Source organism: Ambystoma mexicanum, chromosome 9 (genome assembly GCF_040938575.1).
Source record: "Ambystoma mexicanum isolate Mex_15411 chromosome 9, UKY_AmexF1_1, whole genome shotgun sequence".
NCBI lineage: Eukaryota > Metazoa > Chordata > Amphibia > Caudata > Ambystomatidae > Ambystoma > Ambystoma mexicanum.
This window is the reverse complement of record NC_090931.1, coordinates 1,435,034,865-1,435,060,577: the sequence shown is the minus strand read 5'-3', so window position 1 is coordinate 1,435,060,577 and position 25,713 is coordinate 1,435,034,865. Positions and strand designations below refer to the sequence as shown.

Sequence of the window (25,713 nt, the reverse complement as noted above, 5' to 3'; positions counted from 1 at the left end):
AAGGGCACCCCAAGTCATATCTAGCATCCTTTCTCACTGCATCACTGCATGCAGTATAATGCACCGCAGGCGTTTGCATACTTCCTGCTCACTCTGTCACTGCAAGGAGTAAAGGGCATTGCAGTCATGTATATCCTGCTGTCTTGCTCTGTCACGGCATGGGGTAAAGGACCCCCCAAGTCATATCTAGCATACTTTCTCACTGCATCACTGCATGAAGTATAATGCACCGCAGACGTTTGCATACTTCCTGCTCACTCTGTCACTGCATGGAGTAAAGGGAATTGCAGTCATGTATATCCTGTTGTCTCGCTCTGTCACTGCGTGGGGTAAAGGGCTCCCCAAGTCACATCTAGCATCCTTTCTCACTGCATCACTGCATGCAGTATAATGCAGCGCAGACATTTGCATACTTCCTGCTCACTCTGTCACTGCATGGAGTAAAGGGCATTGCAGTCATGTATATCCTGCTGTCTCGCTCTGTCACTGCATGGGGTAAAGGACCCCCCAAGTCATATTTAGCATCCTTTCTCACTGCATCACTGCATGCAGTATAATGCACCGCAGACGTTTTCATACTTCCTGCTCACTCTGTCACTGCAACGAGTAAAGGGCAATGCAGTCATGTATATCCTGCTGTCTCGCTCTGTCACTGCGTGGGGTAAAGGACCCCCCCAAGTCATATTTAGCATCCTTTCTCACTGCATCACTGCATGCAGTATAATGCACCGCAGACGTTTGCATACTTCCTGCTCACTCTGTCACTGCATGGAGTAAAGGGAATTGCAGTCATGTATATCCTGCTTTCTCGCTCTGTCACTGCATGGGGTAAAGGACCCCCCCAAGTCATATCTAGCATCCTTTCTCACTGCATCACTGCATGCAGTATAATGAACCGCAGACGTTTGCATACTTCCTGCTCACTCTGTCACTGCAAGGAGTAAAGGGCATTGCAGTCATGTATATCCTGCTGTCTTGCTCTGTCACTGCATGGGGTAAAGGACCACCCAAGTCATATCTAGCATCCTTTCTCACTGCATCACTGCATGCAGTATAATGCACTGCAGAGGTTTGCATACTTCCTGCTCACTCTGTCACTGCAAGGAGTAAAGGGCATTGCAGTCATGTATATCCTGCTGTCTCGCTCTGTCACTGCGTGGGGTAAAGGACCCCCCAAGTCATATCTAGCATCCTTTCTCACTGCATCACGGCATGCAGTATAATGCACCGCAGACGTTTGCATACTTCCTGCTCACTCTGTCACTGCATGGAGTAAAGGGCATTGCAGTCATGTATATCCTGCTGTCTCGCTCTGTCACTGCGTGGGGTAAAGGACCCCCCAAGTCATATCTAGCATCCTTTCTCACTGCATCACTGCATGCAGTATAATGCACCGCAGACGTTTGCATACTTCCTGCTCACTCTGTCACTGCATGGAGTAAAGGGCATTGCAGTCATGTATATCCTGCTGTCTTGCTCTGTCACTGCGTGGGGTAAAGGGCACCACAAGTCACATCTAGCATTCTTTCTCACTGCATCACTGCATGCAGTATAATGCACCACAGATGTTTGCATACTTCCTGCTCTGTCACTGCATGGAGTAAAGGGCATTGCAGTCATGTATATCCTGCTGTCTCGCTCTGTCACTGCGTGGGGTAAAGGACCCCTCAAGTCATATCTAGCATCCTTTCTCACTGCATCACTGCATGCAGTATAATGCACCGCAGACGTTTGCATACTTCCTGCTCTCTCTGTCACTGCATGGAGTAAAGGGCATTGCAGTCATGTATATCCTGCTGTCTCGCTCTGTCACTGCGTGGGGTAAAGGGCACCCCAAGTCATATCTAGCATCCTTTCTCACTGCATCACTGCATGCAGTATAATGCACCGCAGACGTTTGCATACTTCCTGCTCACTCTGTCACTGCAAGGAGTAAAGAACATTGCAGTCATGTATATCCTGCTGTCTTGCTCTGTCACGGCATGGGGTAAAGGACCCCCCAAGTCATATCTAGCATCCTTTCTCACTGCATCACTGCATGAAGTATAATGCACCGCAGACGTTTGCATACTTCCTGCTCACTCTGTCACTGCATGGAGTAAAGGGAATTGCAGTCATGTATATCCTGTTGTCTCGCTCTGTCACTGCATGGGGTAAAGGGCTCCCCAAGTCACATCTAGCATCCTTTCTCACTGCATCACTGCATGCAGTATAATGCACCGCAGACGTTTGCATACTTCCTGCTCACTCTGTCACTGCATGGAGTAAAGGGCATTGCAGTCATGTATATCCTGCTGTCTCGCTCTGTCACTGCGTGGGGTAAAGGACCCCCCCCAAGTCATATCTAGCATCCTTTCTTACTGCATCACTGCATGCAGTATAATGCACCGCAGACGTTTGCATACTTCCTGCTCACTGTGTCACTGCATGGAGTAAAGGGCATTGCAGTCATATATATCCTGCTGTCTCGTTCTGTCACTGCGTGAGGTAAAGGGCACCCCAAGTCACATCTAGCATTCTTTCTCACTGCATCACTGCATGCAGTATAATGCACCGCAGACGTTTGCATACTTCCTGCTCAATCTGTCACTGCATGGAGTAAAGGGCATTGCAGTCATGTATATCCTGCTGTCTCGCTCTGTCACTGCATGGGGTAAAGGGCACCCCAAGTCATATCTAGCATCCTTTCTCACTGCATGCAGTATAATGCACCGCAGACGTTTGCATACTTCCTGCTCACTCTGTCACTGCAAGGAGTAAAGGGCAATGCAGTCATGTATATCCTGTTGTCTCGCTCTGTCACTGCATGGGGTAAATGACCCCCCCAAGTCATATCTAGCATCCTTTCTTACTGCATCACTGCATGCAGTATAATGCACCGCAGACGTTTGCATACTTCCTGCTCACTGTGTCACTGCATGGAGTAAAGGGCATTGCAGTCATGTATATCCTGCTGTCTCGCTCTGTCACTGAGTGGGGTAAAGGACCCCCAAGTCATATCTAGCATCCTTTCTCACTACATCACTGCATGCAGTATAATGCACCGCAGACGTTTGCATACTTCCTGCTCACTCTGTCACTGCATGGAGTAAAGGGCATTGCAGTCATGTATATCCTGCTGTCTCGCTCTGTCACGGCATGGGGTAAAGAACCCCCCAAGTCATATCTAGCATCCTTTCTCACTGCATCACTGCATGCAGTATAATGCACCACAGACGTTTGCATACTTCCTGCTCACTCTGTCACTGCATGGAGTAAAGGGCATTGCAGTCATGTATATCCTGCTGTCTCGCTCTGTCACGGCATGGGGTAAAGGACCCCCCAAGTCATATCTAGCATCCTTTCTCACTGCATCACTGCATGCAGTATAATGCACCGCAGACGTTTGCATACTTCCTGCTCACTCTGTCACTGCATGGAGTAAAGGGCATTGCAGTCATGTATATCCTGCTGTCTCTCTCTGTCACTGCGTGGGGTAAAGGACACCCCAAGTCATACTAGCATCCTTTCTCACTGCATCACTGCATGCAGTATAATGCACCGCACACGTTTGCATACTTCCTGCTCACTCTGTCACCGCATGGAGTAAAAGGCATTGCAGTCATGTATATCCTGCTGTCTCGCTCTGTCACTGCGTGGGGTAAAGGGCACCCCAAGTCATATCTAGCATCCTTTCTCACTGCATCACTGCATGCAGTATAATGCACCGCACACGTTTGCATACTTCCTGCTCACTGTGTCACTGCATGGAGTAAAGGGCATTGCAGTCATGTATATCCTGCTGTCTCGCTCTGTCACTGCGTGGGGTAAAGGGCACCCCAAGTCATATCTAGCATCCTTTCTCACTCCATCACTGCATGCAGTATAATGCACAGCAGACGTTTGCATACTTCCTGCTCACTGTGTCACTGCATGGAGTGAAGGGCATTGCAGTCATGTATATCCTGCTGTCTCGCTCTGTCACTGCGTGGGGTAAAGGACCCGCCAAGTCATATTTAGCATCCTTTCTCACTGCATCATTGCATGCAGTATAATGCACCGCAGACGTTTTTATACTTCCTGCTCACTCTGTCACTGCAACGAGTAAAGGGCAATGCAGTCATGTATATCCTGCTGTCTCGCTCTGTCACTGCGTGGGGTAAAGGACCCCCCAAGTCATATTTAGCATCCTTTCTCACTGCATCACTGCATGCAGTATAATGCACCGCAGACGTTTGCATACTTCCTGCTCACTCTGTCACTGCATGGAGTAAAGGGCATTGCAGTCATGTATATCCTGCTGTCTCGCTCTGTCACTGCGTGGGGTAAAGGACACCCCAAGTCATACTAGCATCCTTTCTCACTGCATCACTGCATGCAGTATAATGCACCGCAGACGTTTGCATACTTCCGGCTCACTCTGTCACTGCATGGAGTAAAAGGCATTGCAGTCATGTATATCCTGCTGTCTCGCTCTGTCACTGCGTGGGGTAAAGGGCACCCCAAGTCATATCTAGCATCCTTTCTCACTGCATCACTGCATGCAGTATAATGCACCGCACACGTTTGCATACTTCCTGCTCACTGTGTCACTGCATGGAGTAAAGGGCATTGCAGTCATGTATATCCTGCTGTCTCGCTCTGTCACTGCGTGGGGTAAAGGGCACCCCAAGTCATATCTAGCATCCTTTCTCACTCCATCACTGCACCGCAGACGTTTGCATACTTCCTGCTCACTGTGTCACTGCATGGAGTAAAGGGCATTGCAGTCATGTATATCCTGCTGTCTCGCTCTGTCACTGCGTGGGGTAAAGGACCCCCCAAGTCATATTTAGCATCCTTTCTCGCTGCATCACTGCATGCAGTATAATGCACCGCAGACGTTTTCATACTTCCTGCTCACTCTGTCACTGCAACGAGTAAAGGGCAATGCAGTCATGTATATCCTGCTGTCTCGCTCTGTCACTGCGTGGGGTAAAGGACCCCCCCAAGTCATATTTAGCATCCTTTCTCACTGCATCACTGCATGCAGTATAATGCACCGCAGACGTTTGCATACTTCCTGCTCACTCTGTCACTGCATGGAGTAAAGGGCATTGCAGTCATGTATATCCTGCTGTCTCGCTCTGTCACGGCATGGGGTAAAGGACCCCCCAAGTCATATCTAGCATCCTTTCTCACTGCATCACTGCATGCAGTATAATGCACCGCAGACGTTTGCATACTTCCTGCTCACTCTGTCACTGCATGGAGTAAAGGGCATTGCAGTCATGTATATCCTGCTGTCTTGCTCTGTCACTGCATGGGGTAAAGGACCCCCCAAGTCATATCTAGCATCCTTTCTTACTGCATCACTGCATGCAGTATAATGCACCGCAGACGTTTGCATACTTCCTGCTCACTCTGTCACTGCAAGGAGTAAAGGGCATTGCAGTCATGTATATCCTGCTGTCTTGCTCTGTCACTGCATGGGGTAAAGGACCCCCCAAGTCACATCTAGCATTCTTTCTCACTGCATCACTGCATGTAGTATAATGCACCGCAGACGTTTGCATACTTCCTGCTCTCTCTGTCACTGCAAGGAGTAAAGGGCATTGCAGTCATGTATATCCTGCTGTCTCGCTCTGTCACTGCATGGGGTAAAGGACCCCCCAAGTCATATCTAGCATCCTTTCTCACTGCATCACTGCATGCAGTATAATGCACCGCAGACGTTTGCATACTTCCTGCTCACTCTGTCACTGCATGGAGTAAAGGGCATTGCAGTCATGTATATCCTGCTGTCTCGCTCTGTCACTGCGTGGGGTAAAGGGCACCCCAAGTCATATCTAGCATCCTTTCTCACTGCATCACTGCATGCAGTATAATGCACCGCAGACGTTTGCATACTTCCTGCTCACTCTGTCACTGCATGGAGTAAAGAACAGCCACTTCATTGTGATCCTTCTTTCTCACTGCATGGAGTAAAAGGAACCACGGGCATGGCTATCCTTCTATCTCATACTGGCATGTTATGGTTCAAAGGGCGCCAGAGGCATTTCTGCTCTTCTATCACGCAGTCACTGCATGGCGTTGAGGACATCCCAGTCGTTTCGCTCATTCTGTCTCATTCTGTCACTACATGGAGTCATTGGACCCGCAGTCACATCTAGGGACCTGAGGATAGCTCGGGGGCGGTGTGCGTTGCCTCATAAGCGACATAACGCCAAGCAACACAGGCTCAAATACCAGCCCCGCACATAGAGGTGATTAGCACGGTGTAAATAAATAATTAATGAATCTATCATTTCACCGCTCGTTGCTACTACTTGGAGCAAAGGGCGCCAGAGTCGTGTGTATTCTTCTTTCACCCAGTTTCTGCATGGAGTTAAGGACATCCCGGTTGTTTCTATCACTCTGTCATATTCTCTCCCTTCATGGAGTACACAGCACCCTAGTCATAACTATCCTTCTATCTCCCTATGTCACTACATGGAGCAAAGGCCAGCAGAGCCTTTTCTATCGTCTAATGCACAGCATCAATGCATGGAGTAAACTACACCCCAGTCATTTCTATCCTCCTATCTAACTTCATCACTACGTGGAGCAAAGGGCGCCGGAGTCCTTGTGATCCTTCTATCACTGCATGGAAGAAAGGACATCCCACTAATGAGTGAAGATCTCCAGAATGCCATTCCTTGCTCACTTGTGTGGCTGCAACCTGGCTTTGGCAGTGCATTCTCATCCATCAACTTTAGTAAATTGAATGCTAGCATTCGCTCACACTAAAAGCACAGCGACATTTTACACCGCCATGGTCTCCTGATGATAGCTCAGGGGCAGCGTGCTCGCCTTGGCAGCAAGACAACACGGAGCAACGCAGGTTCGATCCCTGCGCTTGGAACCCTTTGGGTATTGAGTGCTTTATGAATATCATATCATACCATTAGACACGCAGGGTGGACGCGGAATTATATGTTTATTTTGTTGTTGATTTATTCTTCTTGTAGGTCTCTTGGGAGAGCTAAAGCTCGCTTCCAGAACATTAAAAAAAATAAAGAAGATAGTAGAATAATGCCGTGGAGTGGCACAAGGCAGTCCCATGATGCCAGCAGAATGGTATGTTATGTTATTAGCATTTATTTACAGCGCACATAACACATAGGTATCTAGGCGCTAGTTTCTTTTATAACGTGCTCAGTTTTTTCTTTCTTTCGAGCGCGGTTCCGGGTTTCGGGCCTGTGTTTGCTTCCAAGACCCACGCGGCTTCCTTAGTTGTTCAATGAGGCTTCGTCTGCGTCCTTTTAGTTTCATGTATTGATTATTATATTTATAACACGCCGACAGCCTGCAGGCATCAGTGCGCACATAGACACATAGGACAAAAACATCAAAGACGAGACAGAAGAAATATAGGTTACTCTGTGAGCAAAGATAAGCATGGTTTAGTTGAACAATCCTTGGTGCAGGGTACGGAGGCCTGGAGAGGCAAACGGCTATTGTTTTCTGCCATGGCCAGAACCCCACCTTCCCTGTGTGGGTCAGCCACTGGGCACCCCTGCTAGCATTGATCCTAAAAAAAAGGGTCCAATGGGAGTCTGGCTCAGTGGGCACAAAGGCTAAGGGGGTTGTAGAGCCGGTGGTGGACCACACTCACAATTCCTCGACGCAAGTTATGGAAAGTGGAGTCATAGAATCGAGAACATTCCCAGGAATTCTATCGAATCGCACTGTATACATGGATGGAATAACGGGCAAGTGCAGACATGTCCATCCCTCCATCTCACTGTATCTACCACTGCATCCCTGGACAGTGGCATCCTTCTTTCGCACTGTATCATTGGTGCAGGGTTGTCCAACTCTGGGCCTCGAGGACTGGAATCCCGAAGGCCTTTCAGGATATCCTCTTTAATATTCATAAGGAAAAGTTTGCATGAATTAAGAATAATATTATGCAAATGTGCCTCATGAATATTAATGAGGGGTAGCCTGAAAACCTGGCATGGATCCGGCCCTCAAGGCCTGGAGTTGGACAAACCTGGTAGAGTAATGGAGGTCACCCAGAGACATATCAGCCATGCTTCAGGGGTGCCATAATGTAAACCCCTGTAAAGAGCGGGAAGTAGTTCAAAGGATTTGTTAGTCACATGGTTTTGTGCAAACTTGCAACCTGACACACTTGGGCAACCAACAGCAAAGCAAATGACTACTATTACGCTGGTGGCCCAGGTGTATCTGTGGTGTTGTAGGAAGCAGGACAATTACTATTACTATCTGGTATCGCTCTAAAGCCTGTTCCACCACACATTAGCAGGTGCTACTATTGCCTAACCCAAAGTGGCAAGAGGGTGAGTTGGCAGTGCCAGAATATTAACCAGGATTTTTACCGCTGAACACAGATGTCTGCAGAGGGTGTGTTAACCCACTGAGCCACCTGGCATTAAGGAAGGTAAAGCTGACAGCGGTGGAGGAGAGCGAGATGAACTTAGAAACCTGGGTGAGCCTGCATTACCTGAGGACAAATGCCGTGCCTCCATGTTAAAACAACGCAATATCCCGAAGGCCATTGCCCAGAACAATGGGAAAAGTGCACACCCTGGGCAGAGGCCCAGAGTTCTCAGCCTGTGCACTGCCAAGAAAGCTCGCTCCCAGGCAGCCAAGCTTGACTCTGGTAAGAGAAACCCAGTTCGTTCGTGTTATTGCCACCGGTTTTACAGGCTCTAACGCCAGATACGACCCCTGGGTCAGGTATGTAATGATTGGTTATGGCCCAATAAACCTCCTTCCCTTTGATCATTGCAATTCGTATACGGTATAGCTAGGAATCTTTTTCCAAATCTCTATTACTACATCAGCTTGAGGGATGCTGTTTGCGCTAAGGGGCAAAGGAAGCACATTGATTCGAATTAATGAAGTGAGTAATCTCTTTCTTTCATATGTACTTTTTTTTTTTCTCCAAAGATTGGAAGACGTTTAAATTGCATATTAAGGTTCTCAATATGCTCCATTACATTTGTAATCAAAAAAGTAGTTTCCACTTCAAACAGTTCTCACACGGTGCAAACAATTATTTCAATAGCGATTATTGAAAGGCACAGCATGAATATATTGTGAAATATGCAGACAAACACGAGTCTCAAAATGTTCTTTTAAACAAAGTATTTATTTATGTAATAATGCCTGTTATCCTCTGCACATGGATGCATGTTTCAAATGTACTTAATATGTGTTTGCAATATGTAACATGGTAAGCAAGATTTGATTGCAATTAAAAAGTTGGTCATTCATAGCAAAGACCTGATTAATTCTCCTAGGAAACCCCACCCATTGTCCCCAAATCCAGAAATTGTAGATGGCATTGACGCTTGACGGATTCATGCTGCAACGCTTATCCACTGCGAAATCTCTCGGCTTTCCCAGTACCTTTGACCTCTTATTTAAAACAGACATCACCAAGAAGACCCACACTCTATGGCAGGGGTCTTCAAACCGTGGTGCTGGGCCCCAACGGGGTGCCCAAAGGATGGCCATGGGGACCAGGGCTCTTCAAAGAGGGAGTATGGTGAATCCACCAGGGGCACACCAGACAGGAATACCGTCATCACAGCGATCGATCTGGTGGAATGGGCTCTCGGACGGCCGGGCAAAGTGGGTTTGTCAACTGGTGACAGTGTTTGATGCAGTCGAAGAGTCACCTGGAGATGGAAGCCTTGGACAAGGCCTTCCCATGGTTCACAGAACTAAAGTTCACGAATAGTTGAAATGTCTTCCGGAAACACTTTGTGCACGCCACATAGAACTTCAGCGCCCGAGCCATATCCAGATGGTGCAAAGTCCTTTTAGCCGGCGACAAAGGTTTAGGAAAAAATACAGGCAACACCAAAGGCTCGTTGAGGTGGAATTCCGATGGAACCTTTGGCATGAAGGAGCAGTACCGCCCTTGTGTCGTAAAAGGTCAGATAAGGCTGTTTGCACGAAACAGGCTGGATCTCACCGACCCTCCTAGCAGAGGTGATGGCGACGTGACAACCTGTCTTCCATGAAAGGAACTTGAGAGGGGCCTGATGCATAGGCTCGGAGGGGGCCCCCATGAGCCTCATCAGCACCACATTGAGCTCCCACACCGGGCAGGGGCCTTCACTTGTGGGAACGATCAAAACAATCCTTTGGCGAACTCCTTGATGAGACGGTGGGACAAATGAAAAGACCGTCTTGGAGACCTGTTGTAGTGGGAGATAGCTGCCAGATTCACCTTGATAGAGGTGTGCACCTTGGCCAAGGATAACAAGTTTGGGAGAATCTGTGGGTATGTGAACCTCAGAGGGTTGATCTTCTGTGACTGGCACCACGTAACGAAACGCTTCCACTTGTGCCTGTAGCACTTAAGAGTCGACAACGCTCTCTGGCACTGGAAAGGACCTCCCTGCAGTCCGCCGGCAACTGGCATCCTCCAAACTCTAAAGCTGCAGGAGCCACGCCTTCAGGTTCAGCGATCCTGGGTCATGTTGCAGGATTGCACCTCCTTCTCTGGTGAGCAAATCCACGACCACTGGCAGCGTGACTGGAGGTGACGTTGACAGGCTAAAAAGATCTGGGTACCAAATCTGCCTCAGCCACGCTGGGGCGACAAGGATCATCCTGCATCGGCACCATTTGAGTTGATTGATGACTCACAGCAGGAGAGGCAATGGTGGGAACGTGTACAGGAACAGGCCTTCCCACCCAAAGGAAAATGTGTCCCTCATGCTCCTTGCTGGTGGAACCTGCTGGCAAATTTCTGGCATTTGGAATTCATCGCTGTCGCAAACAGATCGATCTGGGGTCTGCCCCATCTGAGGAAGAGGCTGTCCACTTGATCCTCTCAAAGCTCCCACTCGTTGCAAGAGCACAGCTCCCTGCTGAGGGTGTCAGCAATGGTGTTCTTCATCACCTCCAGGTGGAAAGGAATGAGGAACATTTCCTAGGTGATGGCGCAGTGCCACAAGTCCTGCGCCTCTCCTGAGAGCGGTGGGGATCTGGTACCCCCCTGCTTCCTGATGCAGAACATCGTGGTGGTAATGTCCATGATGACCCTCACCACCTTGCCCTTGAGGGATGGGAGGAATGACTTCAGGGATCAGAACACTGCCCGCAGCTTCAGGACATTGATGTGGCGATCCCTCTCCTCCGGTAGCCTCAGGCCTCTGGCATGGAAATGTCAGTGTGGGCTCTCCAGGCCTCCATGGAAGCGTCTGTGGTGACCATCTCTTTGGAATGGGAGCAGCTCTGAAATCCATGCCCCTGGCGATGTTGGTGCGCACGCCCCACCACCTTATGGCTTGATGGAACTCCACGTCGAGAACAATCTTGTCTGCAAAGCTTTGGCACAGCTGGATCCACTGAGCATCCAGGAATTCCTGAAGGGGTCGCATCCACAACCTGCAGAGCCAGATCAGGTAAATGTACAATGACATCATGCCAAGCAGTGACTTGATGGTCTGCACCGTGGCAGTCTTCAGTGCCAACAGCTGTTGCCCCTTGCCCAGCATGGCCTCTATCCGCTCTTCGAGACCGTGTTGAGCCTGGCCCCCAAGAATAGCAGGTTCTGCAATGGTATCAAGCAGAATTTTGGATAGTTGACTGAGAACCCCAGTTTCATCAGCAGCCAGACGGTCCTCTCCGTGTGTTCGACGGCTACATCCCTGGAATTGGCGCGGCTGAGCCAGTCGTCAAGATATGGGTATAAATGTATCCCTTGTAGATGCAGATGGGGTGCCACTGGTGCCAGGCACTTCATGAACACTCAGGGCACCTACTTCAGTCTGAAGGGAAGGGCCTTGAACTGGTAGTGCCTTTCCTGTACCACGAAGCACAGGAACCTCCGATGCTTCTTGTAAATGGGGACGTGGAAGTATGCGTCCTCCAGGTCCAGTGACGACAAGAAGTGTCCTTCCTCGGTTGGCCGAGCATGTGCTGCAATGTGACCATCCTGAATTTTTTGGACATGAGGTATTTGTTGAGGCGCCGCAGATCTAGAATGGGCTTGGATCCCTCAGTCTTCTTCTTTACCAAGAATTATCTGGAGTAGACTCCGGAACCCTGGAGTCACTTTGGAACCAGCTCTACCACCCCCTTTTTCAACATGGCCCGTACTTCCTGCAGGAGCTGAGGGATGTGCTGCTCCTTCCGGCCCGCCAGTGGTATCCGCGGACACTTTGGCTGAAACTCTAAAGTCTGTCTGTGGGCGAGAGCGTCGAGCACCCATCGGTCTGTGGAGATAAATTCCCACTAGCTGGCAAAACCTGCCAGCCGGCCTCCCACTGGGGTGCAAGGGTGGGGGCCTAATGTCATGGCCGGTTCAATCTTGTTTTGGGGCATGTGTGCCGCCTTTGGATGGACGATGAGGTCGGCAACCTCTGAAGGCCTTGGAATGGCCCCTGTAGGCCTCGTGGGTCGTGGAATGAGGGGGCTGGTGGTACGAACATGATCCCTGCCAAAACCCTTTGACAACCTCCCAGATTTCCCTCCTGAGGCACGAACGCAGGAACGATGTAGCTGAAGCCTGCCAAGGTCCCAGGCCTTCCACGTGTCAATCTTAATTGCTTGCAACAATTTATCGACGGCCTTCCCAAAGAGGTTGTCCCCGTCAAAGGGCATGTCCAGAACCCTCATCTGGACTTCCTGCCGAAGGTTGATGGCTTTCAACCAGCCACGATGACGGAGGCAGACTCTGTTCCCCATCTATCGGAACCCTGTGTCCATGATGTCAAGGGCCACGGTGATGGCATGGTCCGATGCCACCTCGCCATCCTCGAGGATCTCAAGCGCATCGACCCGTTTGTCATCTGGGAGAAATTCCAGCAGCTGGGCCATCTTATACCACAGCTCTCTGTCATATCTGGCCAGGATCGAAAGAGCATTTGCTGTCTTGATTGTCGTAGCCGCCGAGTAGATCACTTTCCTACCCGTGGCATCCAACTTCTTCCCCTCGCTGTCCGGGAGAACGGAGGCTGAAGATGAGGGATTGGAAGACTTCTTCCTCGCAGCCGCCGAGACCACTGAGTCCAGGAAGGGCTGTGATCATAGGCACTTGGGTGCGGACTCCGGCACCCGGTACTTCTTTTCCAGTCTGTCCCTCTTCAGCAGGGCTGAGGCTGTGTTTCTCATCAGTGCCAGGCCCTCATCCCTTGTCCGTAGTCACCGTGTCCATCCCCGTATCCCTAGCTGGCAGGGCATGTGCAGCGTTTGATGAGGCGGAGTAGGCTGCTGCTTTCTCTTCTTCAGCGGCAGCGGGGCCGGAAATGGACTTTCAGTGCTTGGACTTATCTTGGCACCCACGGATGGAGCGCCATCAAAGGACTTAAAAGCCTGCTTCTCGGACCGGCTGGTCCTGGGTGAGGAATGCCCCTGCTTGTCGAACGGGGTAGAGACCTCAGCGTTGTGCCCGGCTGCCAATCTACTGTGACATTCCATGACAGTGCGCTTCGAGAAACCAACGCAGATCTCACAATCTACTTCCCTGTGGTCCGGATGGAGACAGCAGAGGCACTGGGAGTGTTTGTGCTCCACAAACATGTTCCTCAATCCGCAGATGGGGCAGAGTCTCCCTCCTTCTTCTCTTCTGACATGGTCTGGCGTGCGGTGTAGGCCTGATAGCCTTCTGGAACCTTTGATGAAACTCTTGATGATTCTTGCCCTTAAGGGACGTTGAAGACGCCTACAAACGGACCCCTGTTTGCCAGTTAAAGAGACGAAAGAGCACACAGGCTCTATTTGACAAAAATAGAAACGTTTTTAAAAGCACAAACATGTAGAAAGCTCTCAGAGCTAAACATGAGGACTCCCAACACTTGAAGGTGCAGTACAAATCTGAAGATGGCTGCCAGAGGAGGGGCTTAGGGAGAGGGCAGTCATTGGCTGGGGGCAGTATGACCCAGAGCTCATTGACAGTTTTTTCTTTTACCAAGGATTCCCGGCCAGATGATGGGGCATATTCGTGAGCATGTGAATCCATTGCAGACCCCATGCTGGAGAACATGTGTTATTTAAAATACCTCCTTTTTTACCCTTCAAGTGCAATAGACTAGTCTGTTCATCATGAATTCCCATATGGAATCAGTGTGTGCTCTGCCCACTTCCGCAGCTAAGAGATTCAATTCAACTAAAGGTCCAATTCAACAAAATGATGAGTTGGAGTTGCATCGGGTACATGCAAAATAGTTTATGAGGCAATTAACTAAAGAGTACCCGATGCCGTGCTTTCCATTTAAGTTGGTTGGCTTAGACCCTAACCTCCCATCGCCACACGGTCTGTTGATTTTATAAGGTTTTGAGTGTTGAGTTATGGTTGCCACTGCTTAAGGTAAATTTCTTTGAAGATACTTGTAGTGTGGAAGTCCTAAGTGCTGTGGCACAGATGCTGGTCTTCGATCAGCCATGTGATCCTCTGGTGCAACCTTTATACGATCAGACGATCAGTTATTTCTCCCGGCACCATGCTCAGGGGGCTTTTCAGGGTTAGGCATCAAGGTTGGGGGAGATGCTCACAAGAGCTCAATTCTCCCTTGATCTGTCCTTTCCGAGACCCTGTGGGACAGCATTTGTGCTGAAGATGACTATTATGAGGCAACCGAACATTTAACAGGAATGAGCTAGTATGCTAGAAATAAATTAGGCATTTAATGACAAGTTATAGTGAACCAAATCTGGAGGCTCAACTCTACTAGGGTTACTGGATGCCTTTGCATGGTAACATTTACTCACACAGGCAGCTGCTGGCTTCTTTCTTCCTGGTCTGGACCAAAAAATACCCTTCTGATCACCGGGTTTTAAAGTTGCAGCACAGATTGCACAATGTGTGCAGTGTACTCCAGTGTAGGCCGGGATGATAGCTCAGGGGCAACGCATTTGTCTTGGAAGCAAGGCAACTCATAGCAACACAGGTGTGAATCCCGGGCTCTTGCTTAGAAACTGGTCTCCGGTATTAAGCATGTTATAAAAGAACAATTATAATTATAATTACTCCCTTCTGCCCAAGATAAAATCACCCCTGATGCCAGCAGAGGAGGGTTGTTTGTTGGTTTGTGGTTAACTATATTTGGAACCTGGAGGCAGGGGGAGACGCAGTGCCTCGATGGCAGGTCTGTTTCCCATTGAACAGGTTTGGAGGATTAGGTGAGGCTGGGGCACAAAGCTGGAGTGGAGTGGAGATGATAGCATCCACACACTGATGTGAATGACAATCAAAGGGTGCCGGCGGAGGCCCACAGAATGCATTACTGAACGCAACAGCTGCCTCCCTGATCTCAATCAATTGTCATACTCATTAATGTGTTTTTTTATTTTAAAAATGGAATCTTTGAGGGCAAACATTTAAAGAGTGATTTAATTTAACAAGAGGACTATTTAACTGACTAAGCCCAATAGGACCAAATTCTTCGATATCAACCATAATTATTGCAGCTGGTGTTATCGTTCAAGAGGCAAGGACTGCTTGCTTACACAGTAGGACAGCACTGTAGGCTTTAGGGTCTACTTTGAGAAATAACCTAACGATTATCCTTAAAGAGGAGTGTTTTACTACTCCGTGATTACAATGTGACAAAATAAATATGGTAAAAAGAATGGTACTGAAGGACCGTGAGGGGGTTGGGAAATCAAGCTTAAATTTAAACGGGAGTTCACTTTATGGAGATAGTGGAAAGCAAGGTATTAGATTGTGGCTGATGAACTGGGTCAAGCAGATCATTGGATCATCCTTTTGTGGGAGCATATAGAAAGCAAGAAATCAAACTCTTGGATGTGCCGTTTGGAGAAAGAGAAATCTGTCAACTAAGTCAGGAAATTGGATTATGAGTGGTGAGGCTGGCGAGAGCAGGAAACGTGTCTCTTTGGTTGAACAAATTTGACCAAATAAGGGCATAAGGAAATAGCAGATATCATTTGGGGAAATCAGAAAATAAGACATAGCTGCAGAGGGAAATTAAACTGTCAATGTTGGTGATTGCAAACACCAAGAGATAAGATCCTCTAACTTTTACCATGGAACAGTCCTAATAAGCAAATTCTCAGGATGAGGAAATTGGAAAAAGCAGGAAATCAGATTGTTGGGTTTGAGTTGTGTGGAACATGAACACTTTGACTCTTATGTGGAATCAGGACCTCAGTCCAGACGGACAGGTGATCATGAGTGAGTAATGAAAGTTGTGCAGTTTGGTGGTGTATTATAATAAAAATATATTTAACAAAATTGCTTTTTTATAATGCGCTTAATACCAAAGAGGTTTCTAAGCACAGACTCGGGATTCGAAACCTGTGCGCGTTGCCACTGAGCTATACTACCCGCACAAACACGACCTATTCATTAACAATTATCCTCTGCTGGTATTTGTGCATTGATGTAATAGCATGTCAGTAATATCATGACTACGTCACCTGACATGTAATGGATTCATTCACATTTTCCGATTATGTATTTTGGATTAAAATAAACACCACAAAGAAAAGCAGTGAATGGATAAGCTGTTGGTGTAAGGCACCAAAGGTCTCTTGAAGCACTCAGTAACTGTCCAGTGTTATCTGTGGTTGATTGTATGATACAGATGCAGGTCTAATCACCACATAGGATAACATGTACATGTTGATAAAGCAGTTGGTTGACTGCACCCACATACTTGTACCCAGGGGCAAATACTTGGGAATTGTGACATGATTAGTAAAGGCATGCCATGTGCATTAAGATGTAATCGATGCAAATGTCATTGTAGTCAATTTCTGAATTGGAGTCACAATTCTCTACACCATGCGTTAGGCCTGCTGTTGCAAATGCCCCCAAATGGTTATCGTGTTTTCATCGCAGCAATTTTCACTGTGCTGTTTTCCCCCCCGGCCGTTTTGGGAATGTTTTATTTTAAGTGTTTTTGTGTGGGGGTTTTGGGGTGGTGGTTGAGGTGTTGGGGGTGCGTTATAGTTGGGCGGTTTGAGGGGATCCCTCATTCCAAATAATACAAATAATAAAATAAAACATAAATCGGCGGGGCGATAACACCATGGTGATGAAAACAGGTGGATCCGTCTCAGACACATGCAGAAACTAGCCTCTCATTATCCCGCGACCGGAAACCTACAGTTAGTCATCCCTGTTCTCATCTTCCAACAGGTGTTTAGATGAAAAACAAATGCAGGCTGCTCCCTGTGAGGGGACAGTCCAAGGCCCTGCCATGCACTGGGGGCCCAGCTGCACCTCAGCAAACTGATGCAATCCATTAAATGCAAACTATGCAAACGGGTCTAGGCCTCAGCATAGGCTGTGGCGAAGTTAGGGAGAGCGCCAGATGTGTTTCCAAAAGGATCCCTCGAAGATTCTGATCAGGAACCCGGCAGTAACCGTGAGAGAAAAAAATGCAGCTTGTTTACAAATAGGACTTGTTTTTGTTGCTCCCCACATTATGGCCAATGGAGTATTCCACGTGAATCCTGCAAGCAACATTCCACCAGGGGCCAGACTATCAAAGGTTTGCAGGGGTGCAAAAAGTGGTGAAAATGAAACTAACACCGATTTTCCTGCTGTGATAATAGGGAATGGAGCAATCCATGGCAACAGGGGTCTACTTTTTTATTTTTTTTATTTTTTTATTTTAATAATTTTTATTAAGGAAAGATAACATTGCCAATTTAATTGAAAACAAACAACAGTCTCTATGCACCATATTAGCACCCATGGCAGGGTGAGCAGCCAATCAGGTTACACAGATTGGGGCCTGAAACCGGTGATCACAGCCCACGTTCAATGGAACCCACAGGCTACCTCCCCTGCCCCTGATCTTCTCCCCACACTGTTTTCACTTTTTAAAATAATATTCCCAGCCCGACTTACCTGATTGTGGCAGTAGCGAGGCCCATCGCCATCACTGATCCTCTCTGTCTCACTTTGCTAGCCGCAACAAAAATGGAAGAGGAGCTCTGCACAGAGTCCCACCTTCCATCTCCACCTCCGCCTTGAAACACCTGTGTATAGGCGTTTTACAAATGCCATATCATATCATGGTGGCCATCTTGGAACTGTCATTTGTATGAATGAACGGGACTCTGTGAGTTGTCCCGTTCATTCATAGAAATGACCCCGCTATCAGCACCCTGGGTTACTGCTTTGGCAACCAGGGTGCTAATGGCGTTAGTAACCCGTTCCACCGGCTACACGGGGAGGGTAACCAGTAGAACTGGTTACTAACGCCATATTATTACAATTACAATATAATTATAGACCAATTGTACTTAACTTTCCAAAATGATCCCTCCTAGTCCGACTATGAGTATGGTAGTAACAGTAAAAAGTTTTTTTTTTTAATTACTGCCCGTTTTTACTGCTCAACATTCGTGGTCTCTAATAAATTGCACAGAAATATTACATAGAGTATTTGGTCAGATTATAAAATCAAATACCTCGTATAGCTGCAATTTTTTCATCCACCCAAGAAGTGGAGGTAATAAATGTACAATGTTCACTGAACTTTTAAAATGCACTTTCGTGTAGTGATGGGAAGTGCAGGAGCCTCCCTGTGCTGCAGGATAATATTCCTGCATGGGTACCACTGAAGGGAGTGAACCAATGAACATCCTTCAGGCCCAGCTTCTAACCCACACTGCAAAGAAATGAACAGAAGGTTCTAGAATGACTCTGCTGTGCAATATATAAAAATGGTCCAGTAGCCGCACATATGAGACAGAGCCCCCCTATCGTACTTTACAAGGATATTTTAAGTCATCGAGGAGTTCCGTGGCCAAATAGAAAAACAAGGAAGACGACTCAGCCTCTATATACGTTTGCAGAACTCCAAGGTGACTTGCAAAATACTTTTTTACGAATGGTAGGGGTTATTTCATTCCTGATAATCAGTGGTGTTGCTAGGTCTGGAAAAGATCCGGGGCTATGCTAATGTCGGGGCTGTCGGGCCTCAGGGCTAGCAAGCCTTTTGGCTGTAGCCCCTGACCTTCTATCCAGGGCTACAACCAAAAGACCCGGGGCTGTAGCTCTCCCACACCTCCCCACCCCCCCCCCCGCTCTAGCAACGCCTCTGCTGATAATATTTATTTATTTGTTGTGCGCTTATACACAAGTGTTCAGATAATGCATGGCCACAGACAGATAGTCGTGCCTTTTAATGCCTGGTCTCTTACTTAATTTAATGTTGATATAATCATAATCAATGGATTAAAAAAGACACTAATATGCAGCTTGTAACATGTTGCAGAGATAAGCCCTGAAATAAAACACATCCACAAACCGTTTTTGAGGTTTAAAGAATATTGAAGATTCTTGTTCTCAGAGTTAAACTCCAGCACTGCACAAAATAAACATACTACCGTGTGCACCGCTCAATCATTTTCTTTCAGCAGACTGAGGTCAGGACCCCCCCCCTGACCCCGTCCCCCCGCGTGGAGGCACAGTACCCACTCCATGCACGAGCCTAGGTGCTCTGTCACTAGTACGGGGCCGATTTGGTGCAGTATAAAAGCATATTACCGTAAGTTGGGATGACATAACATAGGCAGTCCCTTATCACTTAATGGATGTAAGATGTCACAGAAAGCTATTTTAGATTAAAGGAATCTAAACATGTAGTTGCGCTTTAACGACCTGCTGCAGTGGCAGCTGGAATTCCGGCGTGCGCAAGCAGCGGCATTGTGACATCATAACCCAACTGTAATAACTGATTACATTTGCAATAGGGATGTCGTGTTCTTATTGACTGATCAGTAGTGATGTCACAACTGGAGTGCAATAAGAACATTATTGACAGGCTTTTATACAGGTATTTCTTGCTTCCAGTTCCAGGCGTTATAATCCGCTAATGTACGGAATCTATTTACATCCTCAAAGTGATGGTCGAAAATACATTGAAAAATAATGAATGCAGAATTGTAAAATTCTGCACCCAATACCACCATTGATGTGGTAACTCTAAAATGAGGATTAGTTAATTGAACATTTTCAGGTGGCAATGGTAATTAGCCCTTGCACTGATTCTAGGTAAAAGTCACAAGATGTATAGTTGTAATGGAATCTGCGGTGATGTCACTCCAAGGGGATTCCACATTCTAACCAGAGCATTCCTTTGTAGAAATGTTGGGGGGGCTCCGGTGCAGTGGTTTGGCTGCAGGGATCCGCTTGCCATGAACTTGTGTTTAACCACACCCAACTACCTGCTGTGCCATTACTACAAGTTGCTTAGTATTATATTATTGGTGGCTGTGAGGAGGGCGCCGGACACTACGATATCCATCTAAGGATTGTTCAGCAACAAAAAAACGCCAGCGCCAGGCCCCCTCTTCCTCCACGTTTTTGGCAAACCCAGGTGAGCCACCCATATTGTGGGACCTGTGCACAGATGCCTTCAAGGTATATCTGTGGGCGGCAGGTGGAGCAGCTTACAGGGACGACCAGAGAGAAGCAGCTCTTTTGAACTGTTTGTGTGCCAAAGGTCTCAGGATTTTCAGACATTTGCTGCGTGATGAGGTGTGCATGGCCGAACCCGGTTGTAGCGAAGGGGAGATGGAGGTGTGCTTACATGAGACTGCTCTCAAAAAGTTGGAGGCACATTTTGGGAAGAGGCTGAATGTCATGCTTGAGCGCTATCAAATCCATTGATGCTTATGTCACAGCCTTGTGGACTGTTATTGCAACGTGCAAGTTCACCGGAGTACATAAGAGATCAAATAATGATTGGACAAGCAGTGCCAAGGTCAGGGAAAGGTTGTGGATCGACCGGGGTCCCCCTCTGGACGAAGTTATAGAAATTGTCAGGGCAATTGAGGAGTCCCGCGCAAGTGTGCAAGTTGTCACAGAAAAGATGGACAAGAAGGTCCAAGGCGAGTCAGTGCAGGTGGTATTGACCACCATGAAAGGTTACAGTGAGACTACGGTTAATCAAGAGGTGCCCAGAGGAGACAGTCAAGCCAATAGATATAGTAAAGGATCTGCTGGTGGCGGAAGACAAACTTGCAGGAAGTGTGGATGGGGAAGCCAACGCACGGGTGCCCGGCATTGGCAGCAGACTTTAGACGGTGCAATGGCAAGGGGCATTTTGCGAGGATGTGAAGAGTCAACGTGGGTGGTGGGTGGAAAATGCAGTTCAGACAAGGGGTCACAATTATTGAGGCTGAAGAGTTTGTGAGTGGTCTTGCGACCAGTGTCAGGGGAAGGTGGCTCTTTTGCAGGTCCATGGTGCTGAAAAGAAGGGTTTGAGGGGCATGCTCCCTGTGAATAGTGTACGGATGGAAATGTTGATAGATTCTGGCTCTCCCTGCACTTTGATGTCCCCAGAGGTGTACAATGAGAGTTATGGGAATTAATTGTGAATGCTCAGAGCCGCAGACAATGAGACATCAATCCAAGTGCGTACTGTCAGGTGCCCATACAGATGCTAAGGTACGAGTGGGCTAAAATTGAATTTAATGGGTGGTGCTCCAAAGGTAATCTGTACATGCCGCACAAAGAGCCAGTGTGCTTGGGTGGCATGAACAGAACGCTATGGATATACAAATTCGGCCTAGGAGGAGTGTGCTTATGTTGTGTGTTGGGGAGGACTGGCGGCATTCATTGCCATCTGATGTAACAGCAGGGTACTTGAAGGGCAGGTACTTTGCAATTTTTGCTAAAAGGTAAGGTGTGCTGCAAGGTTTTGCACATATAATTGTGCTCAAGAGAGGGGCTGTGGCAAAGGCCCACAAGCTGAGGGACTTTCCAGTTTTGGCCACGTACCCACATTTAAAAAGGAGTTGGACAAGCTGATGAAAGCTGAGATAATTGAGGAAATTGAATTGTCAGAGTGGTTGTCACTGGTTGATCTAGCGCGCAAACCGAATGGAGGGTTGAGGATGTGCATCAATCTTACAGACCTAAATGCATGTATCTGGGTAGACTGGCACCCGCTGCCTACCATTAACAAGCTTTTGGCGACAATGGGTCAGGCTGTGTGTTTTTCCACTTACCAACAGATACATTTGTATGAAGAGTCCCACCCTCTAATGGCATTTATTACCCCATTTGGGGCATACAGGGTTTGCCGTATACACTTTGGTCTGGCCTCGGCATCTGCTGTTTTCCAGCGGTTGATGCAAGCATTGTTTGGGAATGTGCCCGGTGTCAGTTACTTTGAGCATGGCATCTTAGTGTAGGGCAGGAGCATGATGAGAAAGTGCAAGTTGTGTGGCAAATATTGGAGGACAGCGGTTGGATGGTGAAGTTGGAGAAGTGTCATATAGGTGTTCCATGTTTCACTTATTTAGGGCACACCATTCATGTCAGTGGCATTAGGCCCAGGAAAGGTCTGGTAGAGGGGATGAAGGGGGTGCCATATCCTTAGAATAAGGAGCAGCTCAGATCGTTCCTGTGAATGACTGAATATTACATTAAGTTCATTCTGTCTTATGCAGAGAAAACAGTTGGCATGCAAGGTTTGCTCAAGAAAAGTGTTAGCTTTGTGTAGGCGCTGAGTGTGAGGAGGAGTTTATCCAGCTTTAAAAAATACGTAGAAAATGTCCCAGCTTTGCGTTTCTTTGATCCCAGGTGCTGGACGATCCTTGCGGTTGACGCAAGTGATGTGGGTTTGGGGGCCGTACTGGCGCAGTGGCTAGGTGGGCAGTGTAATCCTATCGCATTTCCGTCAAGGGCTCTCAGAGATGCCAAGAAACACTACAATGTAATTGAGAGAGAGGCATTAGCAGAGTGTTGGACATCGAAGCATTTTAGGACGTTCCTAGGGGGTATTCCCTATGTCATCAGGACAGATCACAAGCTCCTCACATATGTCATGACCACGAAGGGTTTGGGCTCGATTTCCCCCAGGATAGCACGGTGGATGGTTGATCTGCAAGAGTTACATTTTGTGGGGTATGTCCCGGGAGCTAAGAATGTGCTGGCGGATTGTTTACCCCGGTTGCCCGGGACCGCTGAGGGCGAGTCAGAGGAAAGCGAGGGTGGCACGCAAGTTGCTAGCATACTTCCAGCTGTGGAGAAAAGTGAGTGAGAGAAGAAGTGTTCAGAGGATGCTGAATTGTCTTGGATCAGGTTAGGGTTGCAGGATGGTTGGGGGACCACGGGTGATGAAGCGGTGGCTAAGGCATATGTGCATGTGTTAAACGAGTTGACAGAAGGCCCATTGGGTGTCACCAGAGGGGACAGGTAAATTCCCCCAGTGAGTTTGAGGTCTAGGTTGGTTGAACTGGTGTATGATGGCCCTCTGGGAAGCTCTTTGACAAAAAAGGAGGCTGCAGAAATAATACTGGTGGCCAGGTATGGATGAAGAGGTGGAGTTTATGGTGAAGGATTGTGTGTCGTGTGCCATCGGCGACAAAAGTAAGGTTTTGTGTCCGCAACCGGTGTATCCTGCGGAAACAGTGGTCTAAATTGGCCTTGGGTGGAGACCACTGCCATGGAGTCAGTGATCATTGAGTTCTTATGTAAGGTTTTTGACAGGGAGGGCTTTCCGACCAGCATTGTCATGGATAACGGCGATCAATGTGTGTCTCGCCATATGGAGGATGTCTTGATGGAGTTTGGCATCAGGCATGCCAGGACGGCATTGTATAATCCTTGCACCAACATCCTAGTAGAGAGGATGAATAGGTCTTCGAAGGGCACCATTAAAAGCGGTGGCCAACAGACTCTGTTGGCAGAGTGTGGTGTATGAGGCCATGGCAGCGTAGAGGTGCACCCCCATTGCCTTTACCTGGCACTCTCCGTTCAGCAGAAGGAAGGCAGGGTTGAAGATGAGGACGGCTGCCCTTGGTGGTGGGGTGTTTTCAGAAGAGAACATGTCAGACGTTTTGGAAAGGGCGGCCAGGCATCAGGAACAGTTGATGTTAGGTCAGTTGAACAGAGTACCGACCAGTATCAAGGTTGGCGATTTTGTGAGGGTGAAGAATCCCAGATTCGTGCCTAAAGGCAGCAGCGTGTACATGGCACCACGGGTGGTGGAGAAAGTGGGGGTGGGGGTAGGGGTATGGGGTTCTGGATGATGGCTCATGTGTGTGCTCCACAACTTTTCACATGAGTGCTTCTGGGGAGACAGTGGGTGGCGCATCCATGGAGCAGGATGTCCATGGCCGTGTGGTGAGACTCAGGGCGCCTCTCTTCAGATTGAGAGACTATGTGTGGCAGAGGGTGTGAGGTTTGTGGCTTGTTCTTTGTTATCAACTCTCTACCAGTTCGTTCTTCATTTGCTTTTCTTTCTCCGTAGATTACACAGTTGTCAGTTAGCTTTGTGTGCTGTTCCATTACCCTCCAAACCTTTCTTTCTTTCTGATCGTTCCCGTTTGGGTAGGATTGCGTGGTTATTGTAAGGGAGGGAGAAGTGTTGTAATGGAATCCCCGGTGATGTCACTCCGAGGCGATTCCATATTCTAACCTGAGCATTCCTTTGTAGAACGGTTGGAGGGGCTCTGACGCGGCAGTTTGGCTGCAGGGGGAACTTGTATTTATCCATAGCCAACCACCTGCTGTGCCATTACCACAAGTTGCATAGTATTTTAAGAATTTTAAAACCATTCATTGTATTAATGGCCACTTAATATGTTGCTTAACCCTTCCAGAATACATTCACTCAGCTGAGAAAAAAACAAATGATAAAGATGTATTGGCACCCGACGACTTTTTTTAAATATCACCACAATGCATAGAGAAGGCCCATCTCAGAACATTTTCTAACAGGCAAGAGACACACAAATGATTTCACAATGAAGGCACTGGAACATTCACCCAGACACTATCCCAATCACTAAGCAAACTATTCCAAAGCAACATGAGAAAGATGCCAGTCAAGCAATTTAAACAGATTTCATGCCAGTGCCAACTTGTAACCTGCCCTGTGCGTTCATGTTTCCTGGAATTAACCTGGGTCATAAGTTACCCCAGTCTTACCTTGCTGTAGAATCTTGCCAAAGGACTTGTTGTGGCTGGTGCAGTTCCACCTCCTGGACCTGAACTGATGCTGGCACTCCCGCACACCGAGCTTCGCCCCCTTAGCCACCTCGTTGACGATCTCAGGTTCGGTCTGGCAGAGCTCCGCCTGCTTCCCGGCCAGCCGCTTGGTCTTCCGGCAAATGCTATTAGGGTCCATCACGAGGGGGCTTCCAACTGCCCTGTGAAGACAAGGAAAAAAGGAAGCCAAGGTGGAAATGGGAGCGGGCGCGCGGCAGCGGCATTCCATATCATCAAGAATGCCATTTCTAGCCAGGGTTCATACATTGATTTTGGCACCAATTTATGTCAAACAGATTCTAAATACAATCTGGTGAAATGTGGCAGACTGTATGATGGTCAATAATCATCAAAACCTGAAAACAAGGGAACTAAGGCCTAACAGCCTCGTTTTCATTGAGGCAGAGACTCCAGCAGGAAGTGATCGCACACTACCACATCCGCTTTGCAGGCCTCTCCACCTGATTCACGTCATTGTCTGCATGGGGGGGTCAACAGATATGGGAATCCAGGACGACCCCCAGGTTCCCATGCCTGCTCACTCCCTAAGCACAAAATCTCTCCACTCCATGCATGAGCACCCGTCATGTGAACATGGCGGAGGACGGTAATGGCAGCTAACATGATTTATAATGCGCTTAATACCCAGAGGTTTCTAAGCGCGGACCCGGGGATCGAACCTGTGTTGCTCTGCGTCGTCCTGCTTCCAAGGCGAGCACGTTGCCCATGAGCTATCCCCCCGAGACGAAAAAAAAAAATGGCAGGTGACATTGCAGTGAATCCATGTATGCTCTGCC

General features: G+C 48.0%; 1 protein-coding gene across 2 annotated transcripts in view; it reads right to left on the bottom strand.

Annotated features, from left to right (window-relative positions):
* The window catches only part of WNT6 (Wnt family member 6), a 329,006-nt gene that overhangs the window by 177,228 nt on the left and 126,065 nt on the right, over positions 1–25,713 (bottom strand). The window contains exon 2 of one of the 2 annotated variants that reach the window (XM_069616855.1): positions 24,857–25,077. In XM_069616855.1, the coding sequence (XP_069472956.1) occupies positions 24,857–25,077 (221 nt within the window). The remainder of the gene's footprint in view (positions 1–24,856; positions 25,078–25,713) is intronic. The other variant, XM_069616856.1, reaches the window with a different exon arrangement.